The 27,730-nt window shown below is 39.6% G+C and overlaps 2 protein-coding genes and 3 long non-coding RNA genes across 7 annotated transcripts; 4 read left to right on the forward strand and 1 right to left on the reverse strand.

The window, feature by feature from the left end:
- Positions 1 to 127: 127 nt before the first annotated feature.
- On the reverse strand, positions 128 to 27,707 carry LOC135344004 (condensin-2 complex subunit G2-like). 3 transcript variants are annotated; one of them, XM_064541055.1, is made up of 25 exons: positions 27,668 to 27,707; positions 27,478 to 27,568; positions 27,200 to 27,319; positions 26,992 to 27,118; positions 26,576 to 26,733; positions 25,703 to 25,837; positions 25,392 to 25,486; positions 25,029 to 25,191; positions 10,556 to 10,774; positions 6,561 to 6,740; positions 6,207 to 6,393; positions 5,890 to 5,984; positions 5,338 to 5,554; positions 5,164 to 5,238; positions 4,900 to 5,081; positions 3,293 to 3,553; positions 3,089 to 3,175; positions 2,882 to 2,959; positions 2,606 to 2,829; positions 2,178 to 2,392; positions 1,632 to 1,963; positions 1,433 to 1,527; positions 1,159 to 1,268; positions 869 to 965; positions 128 to 424 (listed from the first exon to the last, which is right to left on the reverse strand). In XM_064541055.1, exons 2-25 carry the CDS (start codon positions 27,556 to 27,558, stop codon positions 355 to 357), a joined length of 3,603 nt encoding a protein of 1,200 aa, XP_064397125.1. In that variant the 5' UTR covers positions 27,559 to 27,568; positions 27,668 to 27,707; the 3' UTR covers positions 128 to 354. The 3 variants fall into 3 exon arrangements, with proteins under 3 accessions (XP_064397125.1, XP_064397126.1, XP_064397124.1); XM_064541056.1 differs by lacking the exon at positions 27,668 to 27,707 and having other exon boundaries at positions 26,992 to 27,115; positions 27,478 to 27,661; XM_064541054.1 differs by lacking the exon at positions 27,668 to 27,707 and having other exon boundaries at positions 27,478 to 27,661.
- On the forward strand, positions 3,947 to 4,820 carry LOC135344006 (uncharacterized). The gene is made up of 2 exons (XR_010397312.1): positions 3,947 to 4,214; positions 4,531 to 4,820. It is a non-coding gene; the product is annotated as an uncharacterized LOC135344006 (long non-coding RNA).
- On the forward strand, positions 7,667 to 8,684 carry LOC135344008 (uncharacterized). The gene is made up of 2 exons (XR_010397314.1): positions 7,667 to 7,898; positions 8,518 to 8,684. It is a non-coding gene; the product is annotated as an uncharacterized LOC135344008 (long non-coding RNA).
- LOC135344007 (uncharacterized) lies at positions 20,613 to 21,332 on the forward strand. The gene is made up of 2 exons (XR_010397313.1): positions 20,613 to 20,907; positions 20,973 to 21,332. It is a non-coding gene; the product is annotated as an uncharacterized LOC135344007 (long non-coding RNA).
- On the forward strand, positions 23,217 to 24,342 carry LOC135344005 (uncharacterized). Its single transcript, XM_064541057.1, has one exon. It carries the CDS (start codon positions 23,340 to 23,342, stop codon positions 24,249 to 24,251), a length of 912 nt encoding a protein of 303 aa, XP_064397127.1. The 5' UTR covers positions 23,217 to 23,339; the 3' UTR covers positions 24,252 to 24,342.
- Positions 27,708 to 27,730: the final 23 nt, after the last annotated feature.

Raw genomic sequence — 27,730 nt, forward strand, 5'->3', positions numbered from 1 at the left:
GGAGAGCATGCAGCTTCTGTTCGCTTTGGAGTCTTAGTATACCGTCAGCATGGCTCCTTCTGTTTGCTTACTTCGCATGCCTTGCATGAGGCTGTACGTATATTATGTTCTTCTATAATCGTACAGCTGTTGACCAATGAGATCAATTGCTTATAATTATAGTGGTGATGAAGTATGGTATAAGTTCAATGAGGTGTTTAAGAAATATATGGTGCACAATAGAAGTTAAACTAATGTATCATCTGACCACATAACTTATATACTTACATATAATAATAGTAGCTCAAATATTTAATGAGTTCAAAATTAGATAATTAATGTGTTTCCAGACAGTTATGGCAATACCACAGAACATTACTTGACAAGGAGCGTATCTTGTAATGACTGAGTCAGAGAATCCAGCGAAGTCAGCAGGGACGACCACCTGTGTGTAGAGAGATCAAGAATGATCTGATTATATAGGGCCTCAATAGGTTGAGTACAATAGGTCATGTGATGTATAGCACTAGAACACTAACTGCACACATGCACTGAGAATACTGGCATTCGGCAACTATAATTATATACACGGCATGCATGCATGTACATATTAGGATTAGGGACTGAACATGAACTAATAGATCCATGCAACACGAAACAAAACCATTACGATAACATGACACATGTGCACAAATCATAAGGTAATGATCACAACACTATAATCAAGGATACAAACAGCATACATAGTAAAATTAATAGAGTGTTACCATGAACACATAATTATATAATGTCAAGAGGTACAATTTTATAGAAACTTATAAATTTAAAGGCATTGGTATATTAGCATAATTATAGTACTATATACACTGGAAGCACAAGACAGGTTTACTTTTCTCTGTCCTCCTGTGAGCAAGTTTCCACAATCTTCAGCGAGTGCCTGACACATCTCATCATGGCGTCACCACCACTACCAGTGCTAGACTTGCCTGCATGGAGGGAACAGAAGAAGGTGATAAATTGCCTAAATGTGCATGGGTATATAGATATTAAACTATAGCACACGCATATACAATTAAGCATGCATGCATGCACACAACATTGGTCTTATCAGTAGGGACAATAGATGCTATGAAAGATGAATCTCCACCCACCACACCCCCACCTCTCTGATGCACACACCTTTCACTAGAGCACTGATGAGACACAGAGCTGCTTGGTGGGTCAGTATAAGCTCAGGGGGTTGTAGAGTGGTTGCACTGATGTAAGCTTCCAGGTGGGCCAGAAAAACACTGCAAGTTAGTAATACAACAATCTCTAAACACGATAGTAAATTACTACAATCGTTGATTTATCAATACCACCAAAAAGTTCTCAACATACACGTTAAAAACAGTTATAGATACCAAAGAGCCCTAGCACATACAACAAACACGTCATGCATACACATGCACACCTTGCTGACTGTTTGTTGGCACAGCACTGTTTCACAAGACTTGCCACCAGAAGTGGTAACTCCTCCACACACACTGGCACCATTGCCCCCGGAGTCTGTACAGGGAGACACACTCACCTATATGCGCTCAACAAATTGATTTGATAGTTTATTCAGTGTAATTTATAGAGCTAAGGCATAATTAAACAAAAACACTCACTTGTTTAATATAGTTGACTTGAGCCCTCACAACCACCTCCACAATAACCTCCATAACGAAAAGCCTCTCATCCCCCACTGACGACAAAGCTCCCATCCTCACACCCTCACGAACCACACTCCCCACACACACCTTCACATGACCGAGGCACTTTGCTAACAACTCAGGCTTTGTTTCAGAGACTTTTATCAGCTGTAACAGAATACTTTTGAGGAGAACAGGAGTGAGTGAGCTAGGTCCAGATGGGATGCCGATTATCTCTGATCTTGTCGAGGCCTCAGAGATTTGGTAAAGGAGTTTTGCGAGAGGGGAAAGGAGGAGGTGGGCGGAGCCTGCACGTACAAAAATGCAATGCTATATACGTACATACTATTAAGTTGGTACATGTACTGTAGCTGCCTGAACGAATGAGAACACATACACAGCCAGGCACATACGATATACTGTCTCATTATTATAATAATAAGTTTTTAAGCTAAGCAAAAACCGTCGTCTATATTTGCCCACTACACAAACAAAGTAGCCACCATCAATTAAGACACTCACTTGTCTCAGCGATCCTTGCCCCAAAGTTGGAGATGCCTGTCTCCACCCGCTCAGTGTTCTCACCCGACAACAGTCCGAGCAAGAGTATCTCAGACAGTAGCAAGAGTAACGTCTCTGTCACTTTGTGGGCGTATCCTGGGCCTTGTGAGGGGGTGGGGGGCGGCTGGGAAGCCTTACGCTTGCGAGAACTCTGCCGAGATGACTGGGTGGAGGGTCTATAAAACAAAAAGAAGTTTAACACAACACAGTTATAGGTGTACCCAGCTTTAAGGCATTAATTAACGCACAACTCAAATTTATTAGGCACCGCTGTTGTATGCACTGTGTGCTACGATGCAAACCACTCAGAGATATAGTGGCTAGCAGCATTCATGCGTACACCATGAAAACCACCAGTTTACTTTAAAACATGATAACTTCCCCCTTACCTTTTCGCCCCCTCCTTTAGAGCAGACACCAGCACCCTATCTCCCCAGGAGAGCACCTCCTCTAACTGTTGGGGGAAATCTCCATGTCCCTCTAATCCCTCGGCTTGCTGATGCATAAGGAGACGAATGTAAAGCCCCAGGCACTTGTGAAGGACAGGGAATGGCGGTGGAGACTCGTCAAACTGGTTTGACTGACTAGAGAGGTAGTACATTTCCAGTAGAGTCTGCATAATATAGAATAGTCATAAATATTTCTGGTTAAGAAATTGATTTTACCATTGAGTTCTTCAGAAAATCTGTGAATTTCCAGAACTCTGGGAGACTTTTCAGCTCTTGCAGGCAGCTGGGATGGCTCTGCACAGGGTCAAGAAACATGGAGTGTAAGAAGACAAGACAAAGCACTACTATTATTGACTACTTGCATTGTTGAATGCAACACCGCATGCATACATTCAAACTATATATAGAGCCACAGTGACGTACCAGCATCCAGTCGATGAGTTCCACGGCCAGTAGAGGCTGTCTGGTTGGGAGGACACTGCTCTTACCTCTCCTGCCCTTGCCTGTGATCTGTAAACACAAGAGGGGATTGTTTTGAATAAAACATGGACTGAGGTGCTTTTATAACAGTTGCTTGATGTATTAGTGTATAGAAAAACGGATACTATTATAATACATTTGCCTGACCTTTGATTTTGGTTGTTCTCTACTTGCTAATGAAAACCTGTCACTTTGTAAGTCAGTTGCTAGCCACTCATTGGTCAGTTTTATCACATGACTCGTCTGTCCCCATGAAGTTAAGGCAATTAAGAGTGAGGAGTAGTCGTGCGATTTGATTGCATAGCTCATAGTCGCGAGGGTGGTTAGCGTTCCCGTGGCAATAGAGTTAACGCAGGCTCTCGGGAGATTAGCCGCAAGTAGATAAAGTGCCGATCGACATGAGCCGTCCTGTTGTGTGTGTGTGTGTGTGTGTGTGTGTGTGTGTGTGTGTGTGTGAATTGGGATGCATACAGCCTTAATTGGTGCACACATACATGAGTGCCACGCAGTGGAGTAGGAAAAGCAATTTCTCAATGGGGGGCTCTAGATTTTGAATGGAAAAAAGTATGGCTATCTATAGTGCAGCTTGATAAGTGAATAGCCTCAATAGCCTAGAAAGATTGGGGGGGGGAGCTGGATCCCCCCTTCCAATGTTTATATACGCTACTGAGTGCAACCTACTTAGATACAATTCAATGGCACCACTCTCCAACCCTCAGGTAGTTGATAAGTGGCACACAGGATACCCGTGGGCTGCCCATAAACATGTGGTTGTAAAGTGAGGTCAATGACACACGCAAGGCTTCCTTCCATTAGCACAAGGCTTCCAATAGATCAAATTCCACGTGACAACACTACCAGGTACCTACAAGTACATGTATATAGCTAGCACAAAATTGTACGATTAGCTAAGTACAGTGCATGTGTACAGTGTACATCTGCATGAGAATGAGACTAGCTTGTGCTGTAGTAGCTCTATGTCTAGTAGCCTTGGTTACTGGCAAGATTACAGATAAATCTACGGCAATAGAATTATTTGAGAGGGTCGCGATTCAGAAGCAGTCAATAAGTAAGTTGTATAGACTATAATGACTATAGCTGCAATAGCATTTCAATGTTTACCACCATTAGACAGGTGATTAATATAGTCATCTGTAATTTCGTGCTTGAAGTAAAGGCTGTGTATATAAATTATGACAACACATTCAGTACACAAAAAGTATATATGTGCATGTGGTAGGTGAGCATTTATTGTCGAACCAACAGTGGCCGGCCGTATTCATAATACAGAGGAGGACCACAATTCTACACCAGCTAAAGTATGAGATAGTTAATACTGACTGTTGACACTAAGAATGGACATAATTGTGCACACCACTATACAGGTGAAGCTTTGCGTGAGATCACAAAAGGGAACAATGATCACAAAATGGACGATTCTTTGCCAGCAACTATACAGTTTGTGGAGCGTCTCTCTCACCTGACACCAGAGGAGAAGAAACTCTACATGGAAATGATGGGCAAATGAGTGCTCTCTCTCTCACATGCACAGCTACATACACACTAAACAGTGAAACAGTGAAACTATCGAACTTTTATATTCAACATTCTCATGACTTAATTATATACCACAGTAATTATTCTTATAAACGCGTACAGAAAGGATTGCATATGATTATGAGTACTATAATTGGTCCAACAGGGACAGCTGAAATAGCGTCACAGTACATGAATCACCATAATTACATACACACCTCAAAAGTGTTGAAGAGTGTAGGCAGACACTTAGTGACCCGTCCTTCCAATCTCTTCTTAACCCCTTTGTTCCCACGCTGGTCTAGTTTGTCTCGGACACCCTCCCACAGAATGACCATCGTCTCTATCAGTCCACACATCACACTCCCGTCACTCACACACAACGATTCCTCTGGCGCCCCTATATAGGGGGTGGGGCATTAGTGAGTGGGTGTAGTAATGTTTAAACGTACATGAAAGAGAGACGTGTGTTATAGACTTACTATCAGGCTTAGGACTGTCGGGTTCATCGTTTCTTTCTTTCCATCCTCCACTCTCCACTCCTGATTGGCCACCACCTATGCAAAATAACAGGGTATTAAAAAACTAGCAGATAATTATTACTTGACCTTTCAGTAAAAGTTGTCAGATTTTCTATCATTGAGTAAATTACTCACCTTCTCCATTGGTCTCCATATCCCTTTCCTCCTCCTCCTCCTCTGAGGCTCCACCCCCATTCTCCGCCCCCTCAGTCTCCACACACTGCATTAGAGCCAAAAGTATTGCGAGGATGAACTTTGTGACCTCAGTGGGTGTGAGATGCACTACGGCTAGTTGGTAAAACCTCCTTGCAGCACCAGGGTTAGTCCGAACCAAACTAACACACCGTTCAATCTGCACAAAGAAGGGAGAGAGAGGAAATAACTATACGTTATGTTACAAAAAAGAAGAGATGTTATGTTGTTACAAAGGCTTTTCTCTGCTGAATATCAAAAGGGAATGTAAAATAATACTGATATATAAGTAAAATGGCCGTAGAATGGCAATAATTTTGATTAAAATGGCAGTAGAAAGGCCATCAGTCTCACAAGCACAGTCATAAGCTATTATATAGATACTGTATGTAACATAATTATAACAATAAAACACATCACAATCCAGGCATAATCGAATGTATAGCTATAGTACTTCTGTGGTTTTTTTTCAAGTAACTAACGTATGACACCCACCTGTTGACTTGGTGATACATTGCCGGGCTGAAATGAGTCGACCAGCAGCGACACGATTCGCTTCACCACGGCTACACTATCCATCTCCACACGAGCTAGACATGCAAGAATAATAGTAACAGCTATAAAACAAATTATGTCATCATTTATCACAGCGCAACACATGCAGCATTGACGTTTGTATTAGTTTCCAACACACTTAACACATGCATGGGTTTTTATTACTAGATTGGCTTTTATGTTGACAAAAGCTATACTAACGTAAATCAGCTGAGGCAATTGAAGTAATTAATGTTGCAAATTATTATAATTCTCACCCAGTAGATGCTCCAGGGGACAGATGTGCCAGAACTTGATCATCCTCATGCCCTTTACCAGAAGGAGCAAATCCAGGAATGCAATCCGTACCTTCTCTGATGAATCATGAAGCATGCTCTGCAGCAGTGGGAGGAGGTCCACCATTAACGGGTGGCTGAGGCGGTTCTCTAGGATCAGACACATGCCCTGCATGTGTGTATGGGGGGGAGGGGGTTCAAGCATGAGGTGTACTAGGAGCACTTCTAAAACAACAAGGGGAAATGAATTTTCTGTTTAGGTATACATATTGAACAAACACATTATAACAGCTCCACATGAGACATTAATTTTGTTATAAAGCCATATTGTCTCACCTGTACCACGGCGACTCGTACATTGACAGCTGCCGAGTCCCACGCAAGCTCCTTGACCATTCTACTAATCAGTGCCTTGACGACAGGGGCGGGGATCATTTCCCAGTAGTACGAGAGCACTCGACACACCCCCATCACTGCACTCACACGCACCATCACAGAGGCGTCTCCAAGCAGGTCCTATATGTACGTACATATGGGGACATGTTCCATATGTATGTCACTGGATGTGACTAAGTGGTGCATAAAAAATCATTATAATTGGGCTCTTTTTGTAGTCTAAAACATGTACGTGGTAAACTAGGCTTAAATGGTGCATGTTATATAATTATATATTACGTCTACAGGTGTGTCACGATACAGGTCAATAAGGGGAAGAATTGGAGGAACAAAGAAGAAAGAAGGAATTAAGAGACAAAGAGAAAAAGGAGAGCCTTCCCCTTGCTAAGTCGAGTGACGATATAGACAAGTGAAAATGAACGTGGGCAGTCACTAGCTGGGCGGAGTCTGGCAAGGCAACAAGGCCACAGCATGCCTACGCATTGCAGACTGTGCATGTAGCATTTAGTTAAATTTGGAGATATCGTAGACGAGGGCTTACCTATATAGTAAAGCCACTCAACTAGTATTTACAGTAGTATATAGCAGTCTACTCTACTGTTCTTTCGTACTTCCTTGAAGATCTTCTGACTATATATATTATAATAGTCTCACGAAGTCTATTATACTGTTCATAAAATTATACACTCGCATGTACAGCTATATAATCCTGGCAAGTGCGCTCCAAGTACTGTGAGTTATTGCGATTTACTTTCGCCCATGCACGGTCAATTAACTTTGTCTACGTCAACAGTGGATCACGTGACTTAACAAAGCAGCATCTCCTTTGTCGCTCCTTCGCTGTTTCTCCAATTCCTCCCGTATTTTTTCTTATTGACCTGTGACAAAGAACAGAAAAAGGAGGGCCTGCAAAGGAGGCTATAATTATATAGTACATCCTTAATTGGGTTGCCTAATTGGGGCGAGCGAAGCGATTCCCTTAGTTAGTCATGCACGTGGTCCGGGTGGTGTATGTATGTATGTATGTATGTATGTATGTATGTATGTATGTCTACCGTGGACCGGCAGGCGGGCATGGACCAGCATACGATATTTGCTTTTGTGACTCGTGATCCTTTACCAATTTCTACGTGAGTCAATAACTTTAGCTCGATAAAGATATGAATAGTGACAAAACTAGCGATAAGGAGGATCCTCAGAAACAGCTAAAAAGAGGGAAAGGAGGCTTGCTAGACCCAGAGAAAGATACAGGGCACATAGGAGCAGCAGGAAGTGAAGGTAACTGACTCAAACGGTTCTGCAGGTGTTTACCTAAAATAAATAAATGTTGTGTAGAAAGTGCACAAGCCAGCAGAACATAGATAGAGTAGAAGAGGGATTGGAAACGGAAGTACCCTCGAAGTACCATCCGTGTATCTCTGCAGTTTTAATCAAGGTTTATACTTTTTAACACGAGGGCTAAACATGAATAATTCATGAGAATTGTTTTGCTCTCTGTAAGAAGTCCACGAGCAGTTCTGCTGCTAAACATCAACTTTCTCTAATACTTGAGGCCATTTGGGACACAGGACACTATTTAGCCTTAGCTATATCAAAGGTACTATAGGAACACAAGCATGAAAAAGCGCTCTGTGTACCTCTAGCTACTTCACAACAATCGAGATTATATTTTCTTTGTTTCCAATTGATACCTACTATCAGGGGGCATGTGATTCAGTAATGGGGGTAGCTCTGAGATGTGTGCTTTGGACACAATAAGTTTCCCGGGCTTTTGCGGGAGTTATGAGGAGATACACGGATGGTCCCAGAGCCACTACATAGACTTCATTGTAAAACACCACGTGAATCACTTCTGTTTCCAATCCCTCTTCTACTCTATCTATGATTACACTTACAGAGACTCCAGAAGCCACACAGGCACGCTTGAAGCAATACATGCAGGCATAGGCATACAGAGTGAATCCCGACATGCCTCTATTCGAACAATCTGCTGTTCAATCCAAGATGCTGTTTATATCTGCAGTCATGCCAATAATGTCCATCTATCGATTACCACTTGGACAATATGAATACGCAGGCCATGTCATCAACCTGCCACAAGATGTGGTGTCATTTACACAATATCTTTCAGCAGAGTTGGATGCGTCGCTTGCCCCATGGCGCTTGCGTCACCCTAGTAATATTATAATTATAGTGTATGCAAATTACTTCACTTCAAAGATGCTACATTTACTGACTGAGTCTATGTAACTATAGACCGTTCCGTGGAACGTACTAATACTTTGCTTATTAATACAAATGTATATATGTACGTATAGTTACATTGCTATAACCACTCTTGCTATAACTAAATTCACTTGTACCATGATGTGCTCTGACACTAAGAAATATTCATTGAAACTCTCAGGATACTCCAGGGTACAAATCCCATGTACCCTTCTAGGGTGTAGATTTATGTACCCTATAAGATAATGGTTGTAGTCAGCCTAAAGCCCTCCCTCCAGCCTCCAGGACCCTCTCTTTTAAAGGACACTACCCTGACAACAGTTGTGGGAAGCACAAAAATGTGTACACCCACTCGATCACATTGTGAAGATCAATTCTTCAGTAGCCACTAAAACTACCCAACCGCATTGTAAATTGTAAATGTGGTTTGTCAAGTGCAAGCACACGCACACAAAATGTACACAGTGCATATGCACGGCACAGATCAAAGAGTGTTTACTACTACTCAGTTGTAAAAATGGGTACGTTGGATAAACAGCTTCTAATCATCTTTTAGTAAAACTTGTATAACTTGGCTGTAACCACATTTGTAACCCCAGATAAGGATAATGATTATGAATATCATTAAACCATGTTCATGCGTAAGCACTAAGCAGCAGGCACTAAGTCAAATGGTTGAATGGTGTATTATTCTGACCTTGCTTGACCCAATTATTACAATTATTTTGCGAGTTTCCCTATAATTATGTGTCATCACAGGGGGTGGCAGTGTCAGTGTGGTAGGCCAGTGGGGAAGAGAAGCAACATGCATTACTGCAGGCAACATTACTGCAAAGTATCACTGAATAAGTTACATGATATGGGTGTAGTGTATCTTGAAATGTGAATCCCGGACAATTGCGCAAATGGAGCTGCTATGAGGCTGTGCAAAGTTATTATGGTGTACACTGCTTGCAGTGGATATAGATGGCCAGTGCTTAATGGTATTCATAATCATTAGCTATATGGATGTGGTTACAACTGTGGTTACAGCCAGCAAATAAGTATAGTACAAGCATGCATAGATAATTATAAGAAGGGAGGAGGGATGGGAAACGGAGCACGTGCGCACAATCACTTCTGTGTAATGTCACTTGATCCATGTTTCGCCTCCAGACACCCCACCAACCCAGCGGGAAATGATTCACAGCTCCCCACTGGGACTCTTAGTCCTGTGCTGAGCATCCACGCCTACTGTGCATCATATAGAAGCGTTGTGTATCTCACCAAGAGCTTGAAAGCTTTCAAAGGCAGTTTTTTGAGTGTTGTACTATCTATCTAGTGGCTTTGTGTACCTTCTATGAGGAGAGGCTGTGACTACAGCACAAAATATTAATGATTCCCTTTTTCTTAAATAGCTGGGCAAGTAAAATCAAAGCCACTTGGCTTTAGGTTGGTATATTTTTGTCTTAGTAAGCTGGTTTTGAAAAGCAGACTCTTTGTGTACCCATTTAGAAAGTTATATCGATGATTGAATGTATAGGTAAATGTATCTTTGTATTCAAGTAAATGTATCTTTGTATTCAAGGACTAGGATAGTCGTTGGTTCATTGTATCGGCACATGTAATTTACGACAGAACTTTGCTACATTTCCATAATTCTCTATCATGTCTGTGACTGTACTGGAATACTCTACGTTGATAAAACTATAACTTATAATAAAACTCACGATCATTCCATCAAACTGCTTCTGCATGACTCCATCAATCTCCTCTCGTGTAGAGTCAGGGTCTTGCAGAGGGAAGGCATCCAACAGAAGTGTACATGCGTTGGCTCGCACTTCTGGATTGGCTACTTTGAGAGATCTCCACAGAAACGGTGAGTACAGACGATGAAGCATCTCTGAGACACCCTTTTGCATCCGCTGAGAGTGGACCTGCTCCAGAAACTGTGCATGTGTGTGTGAAGGGGATGCTAACAGAGGGTATACGTATAGACCACATAGATCGACACACCGAGTTCTATATAAAGTAAAAAAGGATACTTACCGATATATACACAACCCATGCATGTAGTAAACACATGCAGTGAGTCTGTCTGTAACCATTTAGTGGGATTGGTGATCCCATGCATTAACCCCTTTACCATGCTGTTGACGCTTTGAAGCGTTATTAAACTGGTGCCCTGCAGTAATATTTTAGCGAGAATCATTCAGCAGGTCAGGCAGTAATTGTATATACTTATAACATATATACATGCATGCATGCATGGGTCAATAATACTATTGGTAATTTGTGCATGGGAAGTGATTGCTTAGCACACGCATTCAATAAGTGGGGCCACGCATGAGAGTAACCACAAATGCATACTGCATATCACACCATTGTTCAGTGACGCATGAAGCTAAGAATAGCAAAACAGAAAAGAAACTGAGCAATCATAATTATACCGAAGAAGATTGATCTATTCGATGGATTTGTTGGACTTTTCTCAGGTTTGGATGAGCATACTGTATGTTCCAGTGGCACTGCTATTTGCAATCATTATAATTCTTTATACCATCATTGTAATATTGACTAGAAAGTCGTTGAACAAGCCAGTCCCAGCAGCTTGGAGAGCCATCATTGATGTAACTTTGATTGGGGGACTTAAGAGTGAAACTACTGAGAATGGCAGGAAGCGGTACTTCTTGTTTGGATTTCTACTCACTCCTGCATATGTTCGAACTGTGGGAATGTTTATGATGGCACTATGGCAATCTCTACTCGTCACTTTCTGGTTGAATTTTATAATCGAGGTTGTAAGAATAATGGAATTATTGTTTCTTTTCTAATACTTCAAGAATACTCGATTGTCGCGATGTCGATGGTTTCAAAGACTCGATTCATTGTTATGAATTTCAATTTGACTTCATTAATGGAGCTGGAACGGCTGGAGGTGTACTCGCAATAGCCATAACACTTCTTTATGGACAACTGAGTGCACAAATGTGGCTCAAGAAAAAAATATTGAAATCGGAAAGTATACACAAAAAGAGGTGTTTCAATGCTTTGACTTATCTATTAGGAATTGTACTTTTGGTTCTCGTGACACTGTTTCTTGCGTTAAGTGTGTTCAAATTTGTTATGTCATTCTCCTCACAAGATACTGCCTTTGACTTCTCAGCATCACCTGCATGCGTGAAGTAGAAAAATATGTCACATAACAATTATAACAAAGTATAAGAATAATTAAGTGCGTATAGATTAGATACATAACATCAGTCATAGCATGAACAAAGTATGCATTGCGATGAAACTTATAATTATTATGGGGCAAAATAAGAAAAGTATTTGCTGTGATCCATGACAAATGCCAGTGCATGAAAAAGTACATGAGCCAAAAGCAAAGAATTCTAGCTATGGAAAGAGTCATATAACACAGGTAAGACCAAGAGGAAGAGTACGCAACACCAATAATCTGTACACAGGAGGCAAACTCACTATTGCATGTAACCACAGTCACTTGAGATACAACAATAACAATAACAATGCTGATAAGAAAAGCAATGAATAAAATTAGTGGTAATCATCTAACGTTTATTTATCCATTCATGCAGATTAATTTTAAGATTTTACAGTTTATACAACAGCATGTGGTTGTGACGTAGGTTAGACAGAATGCTTACTACGGTTAGTGGAGTTGCGTACTCTTCCTAATGAACTCTTAGTAAGACATTATAGTCGTTTTTACGCACAATTAAGTTTACGAGACTATGATAATGCAAATTAGTTCTTGTTGTGCTATTATAGAGCAGTATCAATATTCGGGCCCATCAATTATCTCGTACAGAGAGCAGATTGAGAAGTTGTCTTCCACTGACAATACTCGTTGTAAGGGCTAAACAACAAATATAATCCCTTCCCTTAATTGTCAGAAAAGAGCTGCATATAAAGCTTAATCCGAAACAATATAAAAGTTTAATTAAACTGCGTTGTCCTATAAATTATTATATCAATAGAACTGTTTCAAAAATCGTTTTGCGCACAAGGAAATTTGGGGTTTCCGTAGCAGCAATTTTTATCAATTATGAACTTACAAAGTGGTGAATATAAAGTCCCCGTTCCGTTTACGTAGTACGTGCATAATATACACCGATACAGCGCAAATTAAACGCTAAAAAGGACGCTCAAGATAAGAGCTTTTTTCTGTTGTTAAAATTACTTTGGTCACCATGCAGCTATAGTTATCATGAAATTTTGCAGCTTGCTAGCTTTGTATTATAGTGCGGTGAATGGTGCGTTATATTTCTTTGTTAGATCTATGTTGAACTATAGGCTTATAGCTAAGCAACATTTAGCTGGATATTATGTTACTAGAGGATTGTCGCTTTGTATTCAAAAACACAGCACACCGCATTTGTAAAGTGCAATGGTATATAGCAACGGTACAGTAAAATACGCTTTTAATACAGTACTTATCAAAATGGAAACACTTTAAACGTACTACGCAAACGGAATGGGATATTGACCGCTGTATACGTATATAGACAGATAACTAAGTCAGATAAGTATGGTATACTGTTGCAATTGTTTTTTTGGGTGAAGCTACTATACCTAAAACATTGTGGCAATACAGCAGCATAATAATACATACCTCCAATTGTGTCGATACTTTACAGTGGTGTGGTCATACAAGGGTGTCCAGTATAATGCTCTCTCCAACACGTGTCACTTTCAACATCATCCTGCAATATGTTTTTTCACATCAATTCTTACAACAATAATTAATTATAGTACCTTCAAAAAAGTACGACCACCATTTTGAAAGAACTTTAGACGTGAGAGGGAATTAGGCGTATTTTTGCAAATGGCGTGGTTTCCCTCTGGGCAATTGGCGTTTCACAACTATACACGTGAAAAGTAGTAGATCTAGTATGTACAATAATTATAAATCAATATATTGAAACATAGCATCAAGTATGTACAGCATATAGCTAAGTAACTAGTCTAGCTACGATACTCGAGGTGACTAGGATTGTCTCTTTGTTTGTTTGTTTGCAAAATGTATACTTGCAACGTGCAACGGTAAATTACAACGCTTTTAATACAGTGTAAACATACTGGCGTACTACATAAACGAAACTTATATTGACCGCTTACTGCATCTATACAATAATAGTGCAACGTACGCTATGACAAGTACAGTCGAAAACGGCAGTGGTTCTTGGTCAGACATGCATACAATGGAACTAAGCTTTATGTGTTAACGAATAGCTATAGCTCTCCGGACATTCACTGGGACCAGAGTAGTCTCACAGTAAACAAGCCAGAACTCAAGAGTGGCTGTATAGTGCGCATTTGATGTATCAAGCTTTAAAATGAAACTGTATTTAGCTAGCTTCAATGCATGTGTGTACAAGGTTTAATTTATACTTCTTAGCTTTTACCCAACTAAGCTTTTTACCATTTGAAAATCTGTCAAAACAAATCACTTTTTTTGCTGAGGCTATCTATCCTAGCTAGCTGTAAACGCAGCGCCATGGCATCTAAGTGAAAATACACACACAAACAAACACACTTACTATACCGTCTTTCTTCTAATTACAGCGCTGCTAAAGATTTTCAGTGGTGCACAAATAGAACAAGAAAACCATAATTCCAGTTTGGGACTTATAATATTATTTAGAGTGGTGCTTAGCAACGTAGAGTACTATAGTATAGCTGTTTCCATGAGGCTATCAGATCAGTTGTACATGTAGCCTCGAATTAAGATTAAGGATGCGTTATTTCTAATTATGTAAGCGCTAGCAACTTGGCGCTTAATTGGATAATTTATTTTGTGAATTTGGCCCTTCAATTAGAGTGGCGCTGTAATTATGCCTCGCGGTGCGCATGCGCAAGCGAGGTATACGGTAGTGTGTTTGTGTGTCTGTGTGTGTGTGTGTGTGTGTGTGTGTGTGTGGACTATTTCAGCTGCTCAAGGATCAATGAAGTGCAAGTAAGAGTTTCTATAGGCTTCTAGTCATGTTTTCTTGGCTTGCTATTTGTGGATTTGCAAAATAAAGCTTTGTTCTCGAGTTATGCCTAGTTTTGCTTACTTGGAATGCCATTGCAGCCTTTTCAGAAGAGTCCGTAGCAAAACTCGTTCACTGAGTGTTGCTACTCTACTTAGTAGTTATGCCTCGGTGCGCATGCGCAAGCGAGGTATACGGTAGTGTGTTTGTGTGTCTGTGTGTGTGTGTGTCTGTGTGTGTAGACTGCTACAGCTGCTCAAGGATGAATCAAGTGCAAGTAAGAGTTTCTATAGGCTTCTAGTCATGTTTACTTGGATTTTAATTCGTGGATTTGCAAAATAATGCTTCGTTCTCGAGTTATGCCTAGTTTTGCTTACTTGGAATGCCATTGCAGCCTTTTCAGAAGAGCACTTAGCCAAACTTGTTTACCGAGTGTTACTACTCTACTTAGTAGTTAGCTCTGCACTAGAACGCTAGCTATTGGTAGCTGCAAGAGTGAGAAAGAGAGCTGCAAGGCTCTGCTGATGGCAGCCATTAATTTTACACTTGAACTTTTGGCATCGATCGTTTTTAACAACAATCATGGTCGATCATTACCCACTCTTTGAGTTTGCACAGCAAAATAATTATTGCAAAAATGTTCAAGCTATTAATAGCTTTTATGTTATGTAGCTTTGGCATCTCCACCGAGGCATCAGCACCTGCGGTGCTTTCATTAGTTCTGCACTAGAACGCTAGCTGCAAGAGTGAGAAGAGAGCTGCAAGGCTCTGCTGACTTGCAGCCATTAATTTTAGCTTTAGGCATCAATCGTTTTTAACAACAATCATGGGTCGATCACTACCCACTATTTGAGTTTCCCTGCGATTGCATGCGCAGCAAAAATAATTATCAACAATCAATGTGTGTATAAAAGCTAGCTATTAGTAGTTTTATGTTATGTAGCTTTGGCACCTCCACCGAGGCATCAGCCACCCGCGGTGCTTTCATTAGAAGAAGTAAATAACTCACTTATTGTGCTATGAAACTTGGGCAATATAGGCTTCAATTGGTCTCCACTTTATTGAGCTCCATTCAACCTTTTACTTGCTTGTCCTTCCTGCATAATTATTATATTGTAGAGTTATTACAGGGTGTCATACAGGATTTTAAAGTAAAGGGGGGAAATATAAGGCATTCTTTTAAAAAAAGTCAACTGCATGTTATTTCAATACCCTGGTTAGTAGCTATACAGGCTATGGATACTCAGTCATACAACATTACTAATACCTGAATGCAAATTTTAGGGGGGGGGGGGGGGGTTGGAGCCAGGGGGGGATACTCCCCCTGTGTACTGTATGACACACTGGTACAATTGGTACAATAATTATTATACAATAGCTGTGCAATTAAATTGTACAGATGCTCCCCTGTGTACTGTATGACACCTGGTACAATACAATAGCTGTGCAATTACATTGTACAGCATTGTTCAGCATGTTGAGGGAAACTTACCTAGTTCCACAGTTTTGTCAAACAGCTCTCAAACCATGTCTAAACTCAACTTCTTTTCTTCTTTGCAAGAACAGCAAAAAAAAATCTTTGTTGCTATGCAGCTGCACATCTGTTGTACTGCATGCCCTTATTTGGTACTGAAAACAGCACACTGTGCTGAACTTGATTAGCATGTGTACCTGTTTCAGCACACCCATTACATTTAGCACAGTCCATTTAGCACATTAATCGAACATCAAAATTACAAGCCATGAAAAAGCACACCAATACAACACGTAGGCTGTGCTATATGCCTACAAAACAGCACATGTAGTGTGCTGAATCACTTTTAGCACACCACGGTGCTAATATAGCACACACTCAGGGTCTAAAACAGCACACCTCTTTTCTCTGTGTATATACTACTTTTTCTAGATCCGCCACTGTCTGGAATGCATGGTACATATATGATTATTCCATGCATGTGCATCTGTCTGGAATGCATGGTACATATATGATTATTCCATGCATGTGCATCTGTCTGGAATGCATGGTACATATATGATTATTCCATGCATGTGCATGAATATATTTACCTCCATGCACATGCACAGCCACAAGAACAATAAAATACCAGGAATGGAAGATGAATATAATATTACAATGCATTTAAGTATAGGCATGCAGAATTTATAATAATAGTTCAAGCAACTATATAGAATACAAAAGTCAGTGTGTGTTGCTAATGGCAAACAACATCAGTGTTTACACTAACTTGCAAGTAATCCCAACGGTTGTAGCAGGGGGACTAATTATGATCGCAGGTATTGTGGCTATTTTGTTTTCATACTTTAAAAAAAAGGACAGCTTTTTACTTTCCATTACAAACACTACATTTCAAGGTGGATTTGAAATAAAAACAGAGCAGAACAAAAAGAAATACTTGGTTTTTGGGCATGAAGTTGATCGATCCTCACTTCTAGTCATGGGATGGTTAAGTACGGCAATATGGACGATTTTGCTTGTATTATTTTGGAACATATTTCTTTTTGATACGACCTCTAATTGTGACAACAATTTAGACTGCTTTGCATACAACACCAGTAATGGATCACTCAGTCTAATTCGAAGTGAGCCCATTGAAAATTGCACCGATTTTGTCAATGAAGACAATAATATTGGTATAAGATGTTATCATTTCGTGTTTGATTTTACTGGAGCTATCGGTGCAGTTGGTGGATTACTGGTTATAGGTACAAGGTTCATACAGATTCACATTACTGTGCTTTATTGGCTACAAAACAAAATTATTAATTCTCACGGAATATGCAAATTGAGTTGGAAGCTTATCCTATACGTTGATGTGTTTACTCCATTCTTGGCTGTTATTGTAGCCTTCCTTACAACTTATATTCAAAACACCTTGAGTAACTCACACAGCCTCAATGTCCAGTTCGTTTGCCTCGTATACATCATAGTCATATTCTCTTATTATGAGTTCTATGTACTTGCAAAACAATTCGGATGTATCGACCAATTTAAGAAATATTTGAAGATAAGAGAAACTGAAAATGAAATTAACAACTCTCCAACTGAGGAGGAGCGAGAAACTGAACCTCTAGTTACATAGGCAGCTATATATAGACATTATACACCACTGTTTAGTATAATTATATATACACATGCATGCAGCGACTGCATGATGCATGTATACATGCAGGTCTACAATGCATGTATGCATGCATGTCAGTTGTTTTAGCGGCCTTAGTTTTTAGCGGCCTTATAGAGTGTTGATTCTGCTACACATTGTGTTTTGTGTTCATTAACTTCTGTATATATATACACAATTATGTGGCATATAATTTATATAATATAAGCATACAGTTCGGATGTATTACTAAGTACAACACGTAGTATTTAACCACATTAACAGTGCATGGTGGCCCCTAGCACAATTAACTTGTATGCATCAGACGCTGAATCATATACATGATATTCTAAAGCGCACACTTTAATTTGATATATGCATGCAGACAGGGATTCCAGAAGTTTGTTATATACCTTTTGAACAACTCACTACTGTAGACAGCAGACAAATGATGTGTGTGTAGACTGCTACAGTTGCTGAATCAAGTGCAATAAGAGTTTCTATAGGCTTCTATATAGTCATGTTTACTTGGATTTTAATTCGTGGATTTGTAAAATAATGCTTCGTTCTCGAGTTATGCCTAGTTTTGCTTACTTGGAATGCCATTGCAGCCTTTTCAGAAGAGCACGTAGCCAAACTTGTTTACCGAGTGTTGCTACTCTACTTAGTAGTTAGCTCTGCACTAGAACACTAGCTATTGGTAGCTGCAAGAGTGAGAAGAGAGCTGCAAGGCTCTGCTAATGCAGCCATTAATTTTAGACTTGAACTTTTGGCATCAATCGTTTTTAACAACACTCGATCATTACCCACCCAGTTTTTGCATGCAGCAAAATTAAATTGTTTATCATGTGTATAAAAGCTATTAGTAGCTTTATGTTATGTAGCTTTGGCACCTCCACCGAGGCATCAGCACCTGTGGTGCTTTCATTGTAATAGTTACACCTATATATTTCACTATCATAATGGTAATTTTCTCAATTAACAATCTATAATGCATGCATGCATAAGGGGGATGAGAATGCAGTAAATAATTATTATTTGTAAGACAAACTATAGTGTCAGAGTGATGAATTAAGTTTCGCCTTATACCACCAGTTCATATGGTGCAAGGACACGGCGTATATATATTATAACTCACTTGTACGAGAGCATGCATGCATGTGTATACAAGACGACTATAAGCACACAATGCAGTTAAAATTAATTAATTCATCTTTCATCTAGAATTTTAAGTTTGGGGGAAAGCTTGAAAAGGAACCGCACGCACCAGTGAGAAAAATCGAGGCCACGCCCACTTCTGGTCACCACATCCCCCTATATCGTTTGTTGTTGGTGCCTATTAGCGATGTACTCCTGGCAATGTGCATTGACAGGGAACTCCATGTAACTTGGTATGCTGTGACACTAATAGTGTGACAGTTGAACGGAATTGCATGGTTGAGTGAGTATAGTCTCGCAGGCCAGTCCTTTCATCGGGAAGATAACGTCCGGCAAATTACACCTGAGCTACTTAATTGTGCAGCAGTAGTCTAAGTGGCTGTTTGCATCACTGGATAAGTGGTTGTGGTTAGACGAACAATGTGTGAACCACATGATATGCCAAACACAATTTAACTAGCAAGCAGGTGCGGCTGTGCGGTTTCATATGTGCAGCTCACTACAGACGCTTATCAGCTACTTAGAGCGTCACTATATATTTGTGGCGCCATCACACGCAATTTATTATAGGGTCTGGTTTCCGCGAGATTATTAAGTTGAGTGAGTGATACATAGTTCAATATAAAACAAAGGCTATTAAGGATTTACATTAAACACATTTATGCATTGTGCATGGGAGGTGACTGTCTAATACATAATGGTATTCATAAGTTGGGCCACACATGAGAGTAACCACACTGAATGCATACTACAAATATAGAATGGGGCTGTGCCAACATTGCACTGAAAAAAATACTTAGTTATGTTATGGTTAATTTAATGATGTTATATGGTGTTATTACAATGTTCATAATAATTATGTTGGTTTGATATAATCCATAGAGGTAATATCAAGTAAAATATGAAGTTGTTTTAACTATAGGATTGTTGAAGCGACTGTAATGGTTGTCATAACTGTTTAAGAGTTATTTTAAGTACGTTCCTCTTAGATAGTAACAACTAAAGAGTAGTTGTATTAACATTTACACCTAATTACTCTATCTTGTATTGCTAAAATGACTATTATGGTTGTCATAACTATTTAATAGTTATTTCAACTATTCTTCTTGGATAGTAACAACTGCAAGGATAGTTGGATCAACATCTACACTGTTAAAAATGGGGTGTTACGTAGCACACTAATTTTAGTAGGTAAATGTCAGTGGTGTGTTAATGAACACATTCGTGTGTTTGTTGTGCTCAACAACACACTTGGAGTGTAATAGAACACACTCGGGTGACACAACAGAATGGTGTGTTACTGAACACACTGACATCCATACAGTGGTGTAAAGTAGCACACGATATTAAGAAGGTCTTTTTACTTTTCAGATACCAGAATTAATATTTATGTTCCACTTAGTACAGTTAGATCACCAAGAGTGCTAAGTATGTGCAAGTGAAATAAGAGTTGAAATGCTGCAGTCCCTGCAAATGCGGGAAACAACTTGCTATCACTGAAGCTTTATACTTTGCAAACCCAGAAATCCAGGTCCTAAAAGTATGGCTATAGTATATAGAAGCCTGCAATGCATGTAGAATCTCTACATGCATGCTATACTAGAGCTAAGTGGCTAAGTCCAGACCTTCTGTGTGCGCATGCGCATTGAGGCTAGAAGCACATGTAGTGTGCTTTAATTAAAATCAACAAAAAGAAGAACTGGAGAAGAACTCAATTTAGCTCTATACTAACTGCACTGAGTATTTAGCTTTCCTGAAGAATATACACTACTGCAGCACTTCATGGAGCTTCCAAAGGCCATTCATGTGGTAAGCTGGTGAAATACTATGTGTGATATGATCATATAAATTATATAGCCTTTCTCACAACTCAGCCCAGAACTTAACCTTATTCTTGACTTGAGCACTGGTTTGGGTACAGAAGTGACTATTCTCTGGGACATACTAACTGCTATAAATGTGCAGAAAAGTATCCAGGTACGTGGAGTAATTACCAGACATAATTGTATTTATTATTTAGGACAAGATGACTTCAATCAAAATGTGCTACTGCTGCTGTGTGCTCTTTCGTCAAAAAGGAAACATGTGATGTGCTGTCATTAACAGTAATGTGTTGTAATAATCCGTATAACATTTAAATAGTTGTATAGATGTGTTTTTGATTTGTGTTAAATGACTTGTACATTTCGTTGAAATTGCAACAGCACCAAGCTAAATAACATAGAGCAACTTCACTATAGAAGTAATCTTACCGTCCTGAAAATAACCAAGTTACGAGGTGCACATGCACTGTATGCATGTGCATTATTAGTGTGCTTGAAGGCATGTGCTAGACAACAGTTTTAACAGTGTATACCTTACATTAGTTGCAATGACTGTTTTATTAGTTAAAGTAACCATTATAACTATATATTTAACTATACCTTACATTAGTTACAATGACTGCTTCATTCAGTTGGAGTAACCTTTAAATCACATACTTATTTTAACTATATCATATACGAGTTATAATTACATATTTTTCTTCAGGTGGGAGTAACTAACTTAAATCAGAAGTATCAATTCAACTACATTAAAGTATTTTTAACCATCAAGTTCAATGGTTAATTTGAGGGTTAAGGATGCCATCTATAGTGAACCGAGATATTTGGGTCACCTGAGTTGCAACCATTTCAACCCATTTTTGAGGATTACTTTAAACAAAAAATTTTTTCAGTGTGTTCAGTGACGTATGAAGCTATCCTAAAAAAATAAAGTGAGCAATCATAGTTATACAAAGAAGATCGATCTATTCAATGGATTTGTTGGTCTCTCCTCACGTTGAGACGTACTATCTCGTACAGTATGTTCCAGTGGTAGTGCTATTTTCAACCTTCTTGATCCTTCATGTCACCATTGCAATAATTACTGTGATTAGAAAGTCATGGAACAAGCCAGTACCAGCAGCTTGGAGAGCCATCATTGACGTAACTTTGATTGGTGGTCTTAAGAGTGAAACAGCTGAGAATGGTAGGAATGGTATTTCTTGTTTGGGTACCCAGTCACTCCAGGATATGTTCGAGGTGTGGGAATATTTATGGTGTCATTATGGCAATCTCTACTTGTCACTTTCTGGTTGAATTTTATAATCGAGGTTACAGAACAATGTAGGAATGGAATTGATTGATTGTTTTAGAGCTGTTTCTAATTCTAAAATAGAAGATTGTCGCGATGTCAATGATTTTAACGACTTTATCCATTTTATGCAATTTCAATTTGACTTCATTAGCTAATGGAGCTGGGACGGCTGGAGGTGTACTCGCTATAAGCGTAACGATTCTTTATGGACAACTGACTGCACAAATGTGGCTTAAGAAAAAAATATCCGAATCGGAAAGTAAACATAAAAAAAGGTGCTTCAAAGCTTCGACTTGTTTATTAGTAGTTGTACCTTTGGCTGTCTCGACAATCTTTCTAGCGTTAAGTTTGTACAAATATGCAGATTCCATCTCTAAAAGAAGATTTACTGCCATACCCAACTATTTAAACGCTATTTTCTATCTATCTCCCCTTCAAATTCTTTCATTCTTCCCACTGTACAAGAAAACTCGGCTATCCACTGACCCAGAAGAGGACAGTCCAGGACCTGATTCTTACACTCTTATGGAGGATGGTCATGAGTCCATTAATGACAATTACACTGAAGAGCCGCCAATGAGAACAAGGGCACATACTACTATCTGAACATGCATGGCGAGCTATGTATAATTATTACGCCTACTGCGTGTATATGTAAATTAGTAAATATAACATTCCTTTCCTTACCAAACACTTTCTTTTATTAACTTCCCCTCGATCCTAATTCTTTCAATCTTACACTACCCACACACTATTATACCGTATAACGGGTAATTTTCGTGGGGTAAAATATTCGTTCTTTTAATAATAAATTTTAATAGTGATGTTGATTTATGATATTCACATGACTTTAAAGATGTGGATTGTGTCAAAATTCAAACTGCATGTATAATTATACTTTCAGTCTAGATATCATAATAGCTAACTAGTATACAGATTGATGATACACTATCTATCAGAAACAGGAAGCACAATCATGCACAATACATACAAATTGTAAGTTGAAACATCAACTTTGGACTATTATATATATATACACGTTAAAACATCAACTATATATGTAGACTGTTAATGATAGCCTCCCCATTCGATTATCAAGACTCAACTTCAGCAAGCAAACAATCATGGATAATATCAAGCTGAAACAACTCGTCTATTTCTACTCTCTCTACCCTCCAGTTGCTTTGGGTGTGATTTCTCTAGTTGTCTGCTATGTCATACTTGCCCTGTACCTAGTCTGCTGTCGTCATGTCCACAAGAGCTCTAAATACGTACCAGGAATCATCACCTGTCTAATTAAGATAACCTTCCGAGGAAGTTTCACAAAGCACAATAAAGAAGAAAGGAGTGAACTTAGATTGTTTGGCTACCAAGTACCAGCTGGGCTAATAAACTCGTTGGGACTAATTTCAATGATTGTATGGGTGGGAGTAGCAGCAGCATTCTGGATCGTGTTGATTGGAAAAAATCACAGCATTTTGTATCCTGAAAACTGCAATAACGAATCTTCTACAACTATATTGGATTGCGAGCCCATCCAATACAATCATTTATCTCTGGACTACGTGAGAGCTCTCGGAGCCGCTGGGGGTCTGCTAGTGCTAACCACCGTCATACTGCAAGGTCAAACTATCGTACTAATGTGGATGATGAAAAAAAGTCAAACTAAGAATCGCCAAATTCGACGTTGCTGGAAACTTGCTCTAGTAATGGTAGTGTTTGTGCCTCTAGGGATCGAGGTGTTACTGTTTTCAGGCGCTTCTACTGGCATGATTTTCTTTGAACTGTACAATAGTATACAGCATTGGATACAGTTTGGATCTTTCGTGATCGCTGTATTTCAGTCAACCTATTTCTCAAGTATCACCATCTATTTCACATGGAAAAGGAGAACAGCTCTTCCCAGGGTCAGCGATATCGAGCAGGGGATGGAGTTGCTATCGGTAATGAAACAAAACGGAGGTACAATGGCTGTTAGCAATGGTGATGGTGGGTTTGGGAATAGTGATGATTTGGCTAATCCCTTAATGGGCTGAAATAGTAAATCCATGGCATAATTATTATAATATGCAACACTATAAATATTCATCATTAATTTTTGTGAACTACGTACATAATTATACTGAATTGAATAAATAATATTGAACAAACAGTATAATACACGTGCACTCAACAAAGAACGTTTGTGCATGCATGCACTATTATAATTAGTGTAAATTATTATGATAATTTAATCACCAGGGAAAAGAATAAGCAACAACTGAAAAAACATGTACGTGTGATAGATTAGTGTACATGCAGTGTTACATGCAGTATTAAATTACAGATAGATTATAAATCTGGTATTCCCTTGGCACTAGAAGTACCTTCAGGTACACAGTACAATTACTTTCACTTTAGCACTTTAGGACACATTTAGAGAAGAGCAACTGGTATATATACAATTTTCTCACGCACGCACGCACGCACACATGCACGCACACACACACACACACACACACACACTACTATATACCTCGCTTCGCATGAGTAACTGAGGCATATAATGAACATTGGAATAATCGAGCTGCAGCAAAGTTCTAATGTACCATATGCAATCAAAGATTAAACGTGGGTGTTTTTGTGGGCAGTTCTTACAGTATGAAGTTTGGTGAGTCTGAGAGTAGTGCGAGTTACATGCCCTCTTCTCTTTATATACGCCCTTGGTCATACACATGTGCTAAAATTACAATCTTCTACAACTGCATAATATTATGATTCCTAAATGCAGTCTTTTTAGAGAGGTTATAATAGCAGCACCGTTTACTACTGACCTTTCTGAGAGAGTTAAACAAGGAGTGTTGACCCAGCCTGGGTGCGTGTACTGCCGAGAACATGAGGTCTTGCAGACATTGTTCCTCTATCTGACGGAGGTACGGCCCAGACGACAGACGCCAGGCCCTCAAATACACCTCCCCATACGTCTCCAGGAGGGGGCTGCATCAAACAACAACAAAATAAAAACCAAATTTTAAGGAAAACAATTATGCTCTGCAAACAATGCTCATAATACGTTTGTAAAATGAAAGGCTTGTAAATTAGAGGCTATTTTGGCTCCGAAGACATAAATGTATGCATACTTCAATTGTAGTTCTAGCTGTAAAACTACACTAGTAAATAACAATGCGACGACTCACTTCGACATGTATGGTATCTGGTACTTGATGGTTTGGTGGAGGTCCTCCACGAAGGACGGATGCATACCAAACAGGAAACTCAGGAACTTGCGGCCCTAGGGGAGGTAGATTAATGCGGATTAATTAATACAGGACAAGCTACACATGCATGTATGACAATTATAACAATGTACATTAACTGGTAATTTCTTCACAGAAGGGGAATTAACAGCAAACCAAGGCAGCCTGGTGATCAACAATATTATTGTTCGCGAGGGTACGGTAAACTAACACAAACAATAAAACAAAATAAACTGCATGCATGGTCTCACTTCTTCAGTATTAATATAGAGTGGTTGCAGTGTGGCTGATAGTAACATGGCTTTGAATGGCTCGGCTGAACCATCCTCGAAGTCCAGTAGAAGGAATGCTTGTCTCATCGACCACACCCTCTTGACATCAGCAGCCTGAGTGCAGGAGGGATGGTCAATTACCATAAGCAATAATTACAGAATCTTATAGAATCAGATTCGGCTAGAATCTGGAATCTATTGGTAGCTTTATGAGGCACACTTCATAGGCTCCAACTTTTTCAAATAGCCTTCAGGGACAGTTAGTAGATAAAAAAGGTTGACGAATATTATAAGCATACACTTTTCAGTACAGCGCAGATAATGAGGTAACTAGTGGTGCAATGATGTTACAGTAGCTTTTTTACACTTGGAGAGCAGTTCTGGGCTTAAGGGTGAGTTGTAGCAGCACTCTTCACTGTTCAATTTAATGGCCATCAGTGATGCAATTTTTGAAGGTTGAAGGGCCTGGGTAGCTTGCCATAATGAGAGACTGAGAGACTTGAGTGTCACAGACCGTACAGTACTGTCAGAAGTAGTTTTATAGGCGATAGGAACTATTATTGATAGCTGATAGCTAGATAGATATAAATCAATGATTGGTAGGTTGTGGTCGTCACACATAGAAATGATGATTACAGTACAATTTTTCATTTCCGGGACAAACACAGTGAACAAGTAGGGCACTACGGGACCCTAAGATAAAGTTGAATTTCCGGGACTGTCCCGGAGATTCCGGTACAGTTGGAGCCTATGACACTTGGGTCAATTAGAGGTAGCATTCTGCTTTTTGCTTTCAAGTGAGGTGAAAATTAAGAGTTGTAATTAAGCAAAACATCTGTTTATTTAGATTACCAGAGCTCCATCAGTAAGAGATCTTGCCACTATATAGAGGAGTGTGTGTGGTACTAGCCCCTCCCTCTCTTCACGCTCTGTACACCACCACCCCTCACACAGTTGGGAGGCACCATTCTGTAGCTCAGGAATTGCCTCCAATGGACCGAGCAGAATGTCTGTTGGGGAGGGGGTATATGATCTGGGTACAATTGCAATGTATATACGGAAACATTAGGCAATAATTTTCCTTTTCCACGATTACACTTTCAGAAAAGTTACAAGAGGTACCATACTCAATGCAATGAAACCATATAATGCTAAAGCGTGCTATATGCGACTGTTTTAGTGTGTTCACCGCATTTCAGATTGGTAGCATACTAAAGTACTAGTTAGTTAGCACTATAGAATTCCAATTAAAAGCTGCAGCATCTCACCATGCAGGATTTGCAGCGTGTCTCGTAGCGGTGTAGGTGTCACTGGGTCATCCGTTCCCATGGCAGCCTGGATGAGCATTATAATTCCACTGAGCACACACAGAGCTCTCTCACTCAAAGCCTCCTGCTGGGAAGGGGGGAGGGACATACAATGAACACCATTCAATTGCTATGAATGTGATAATAAATTCATCCCATTCCTCCTCACCTCTTCCTCCCCCACCCACTGCTGACACAGTCTAAAAACAGCATCCCATAGTGGAGTCGCTTGCTTCTTGGGTAGGGCTTGGAAAAACTCAACCAAGTTGAAGGTATCAGCTTTGGATCTCTACAGGCAGAAACATACCGGCAAATCATAGCAAATCCATTTAACTTAAGTCGAGTGTAGATTTAAGTTGATCGAACCTACTGTTCGTAAGTAGATCTAGATTTGTCAGACAGTGACTGACGATGTGTGCGTATTCATCAGATTAAGTAATCACTCACATGCTTTTCCATCATTTCTAAGAACTTGGTTTCGTCCTCTGAGGAGCGCTGTATTGTCGAGATCACATCTGCTCTCTTCATGACTGCAAATCTGGAGTATGAAATAATGGGAGGTCTCTAGCTAGCTTACACAGTGTACTAGCACACTATTGTTTATAAATTAATTACGAACTACTTGAGTTGCTTGTACATTTTCAAGTTTTGGAATTCCCCTTTATAGATTATGTTGATAAAAGGTCAAATAAGTGTAACC

Source organism: Halichondria panicea, chromosome 11, assembly GCF_963675165.1.
Source record: "Halichondria panicea chromosome 11, odHalPani1.1, whole genome shotgun sequence".
Taxonomy (NCBI): domain Eukaryota; kingdom Metazoa; phylum Porifera; class Demospongiae; order Suberitida; family Halichondriidae; genus Halichondria; species Halichondria panicea.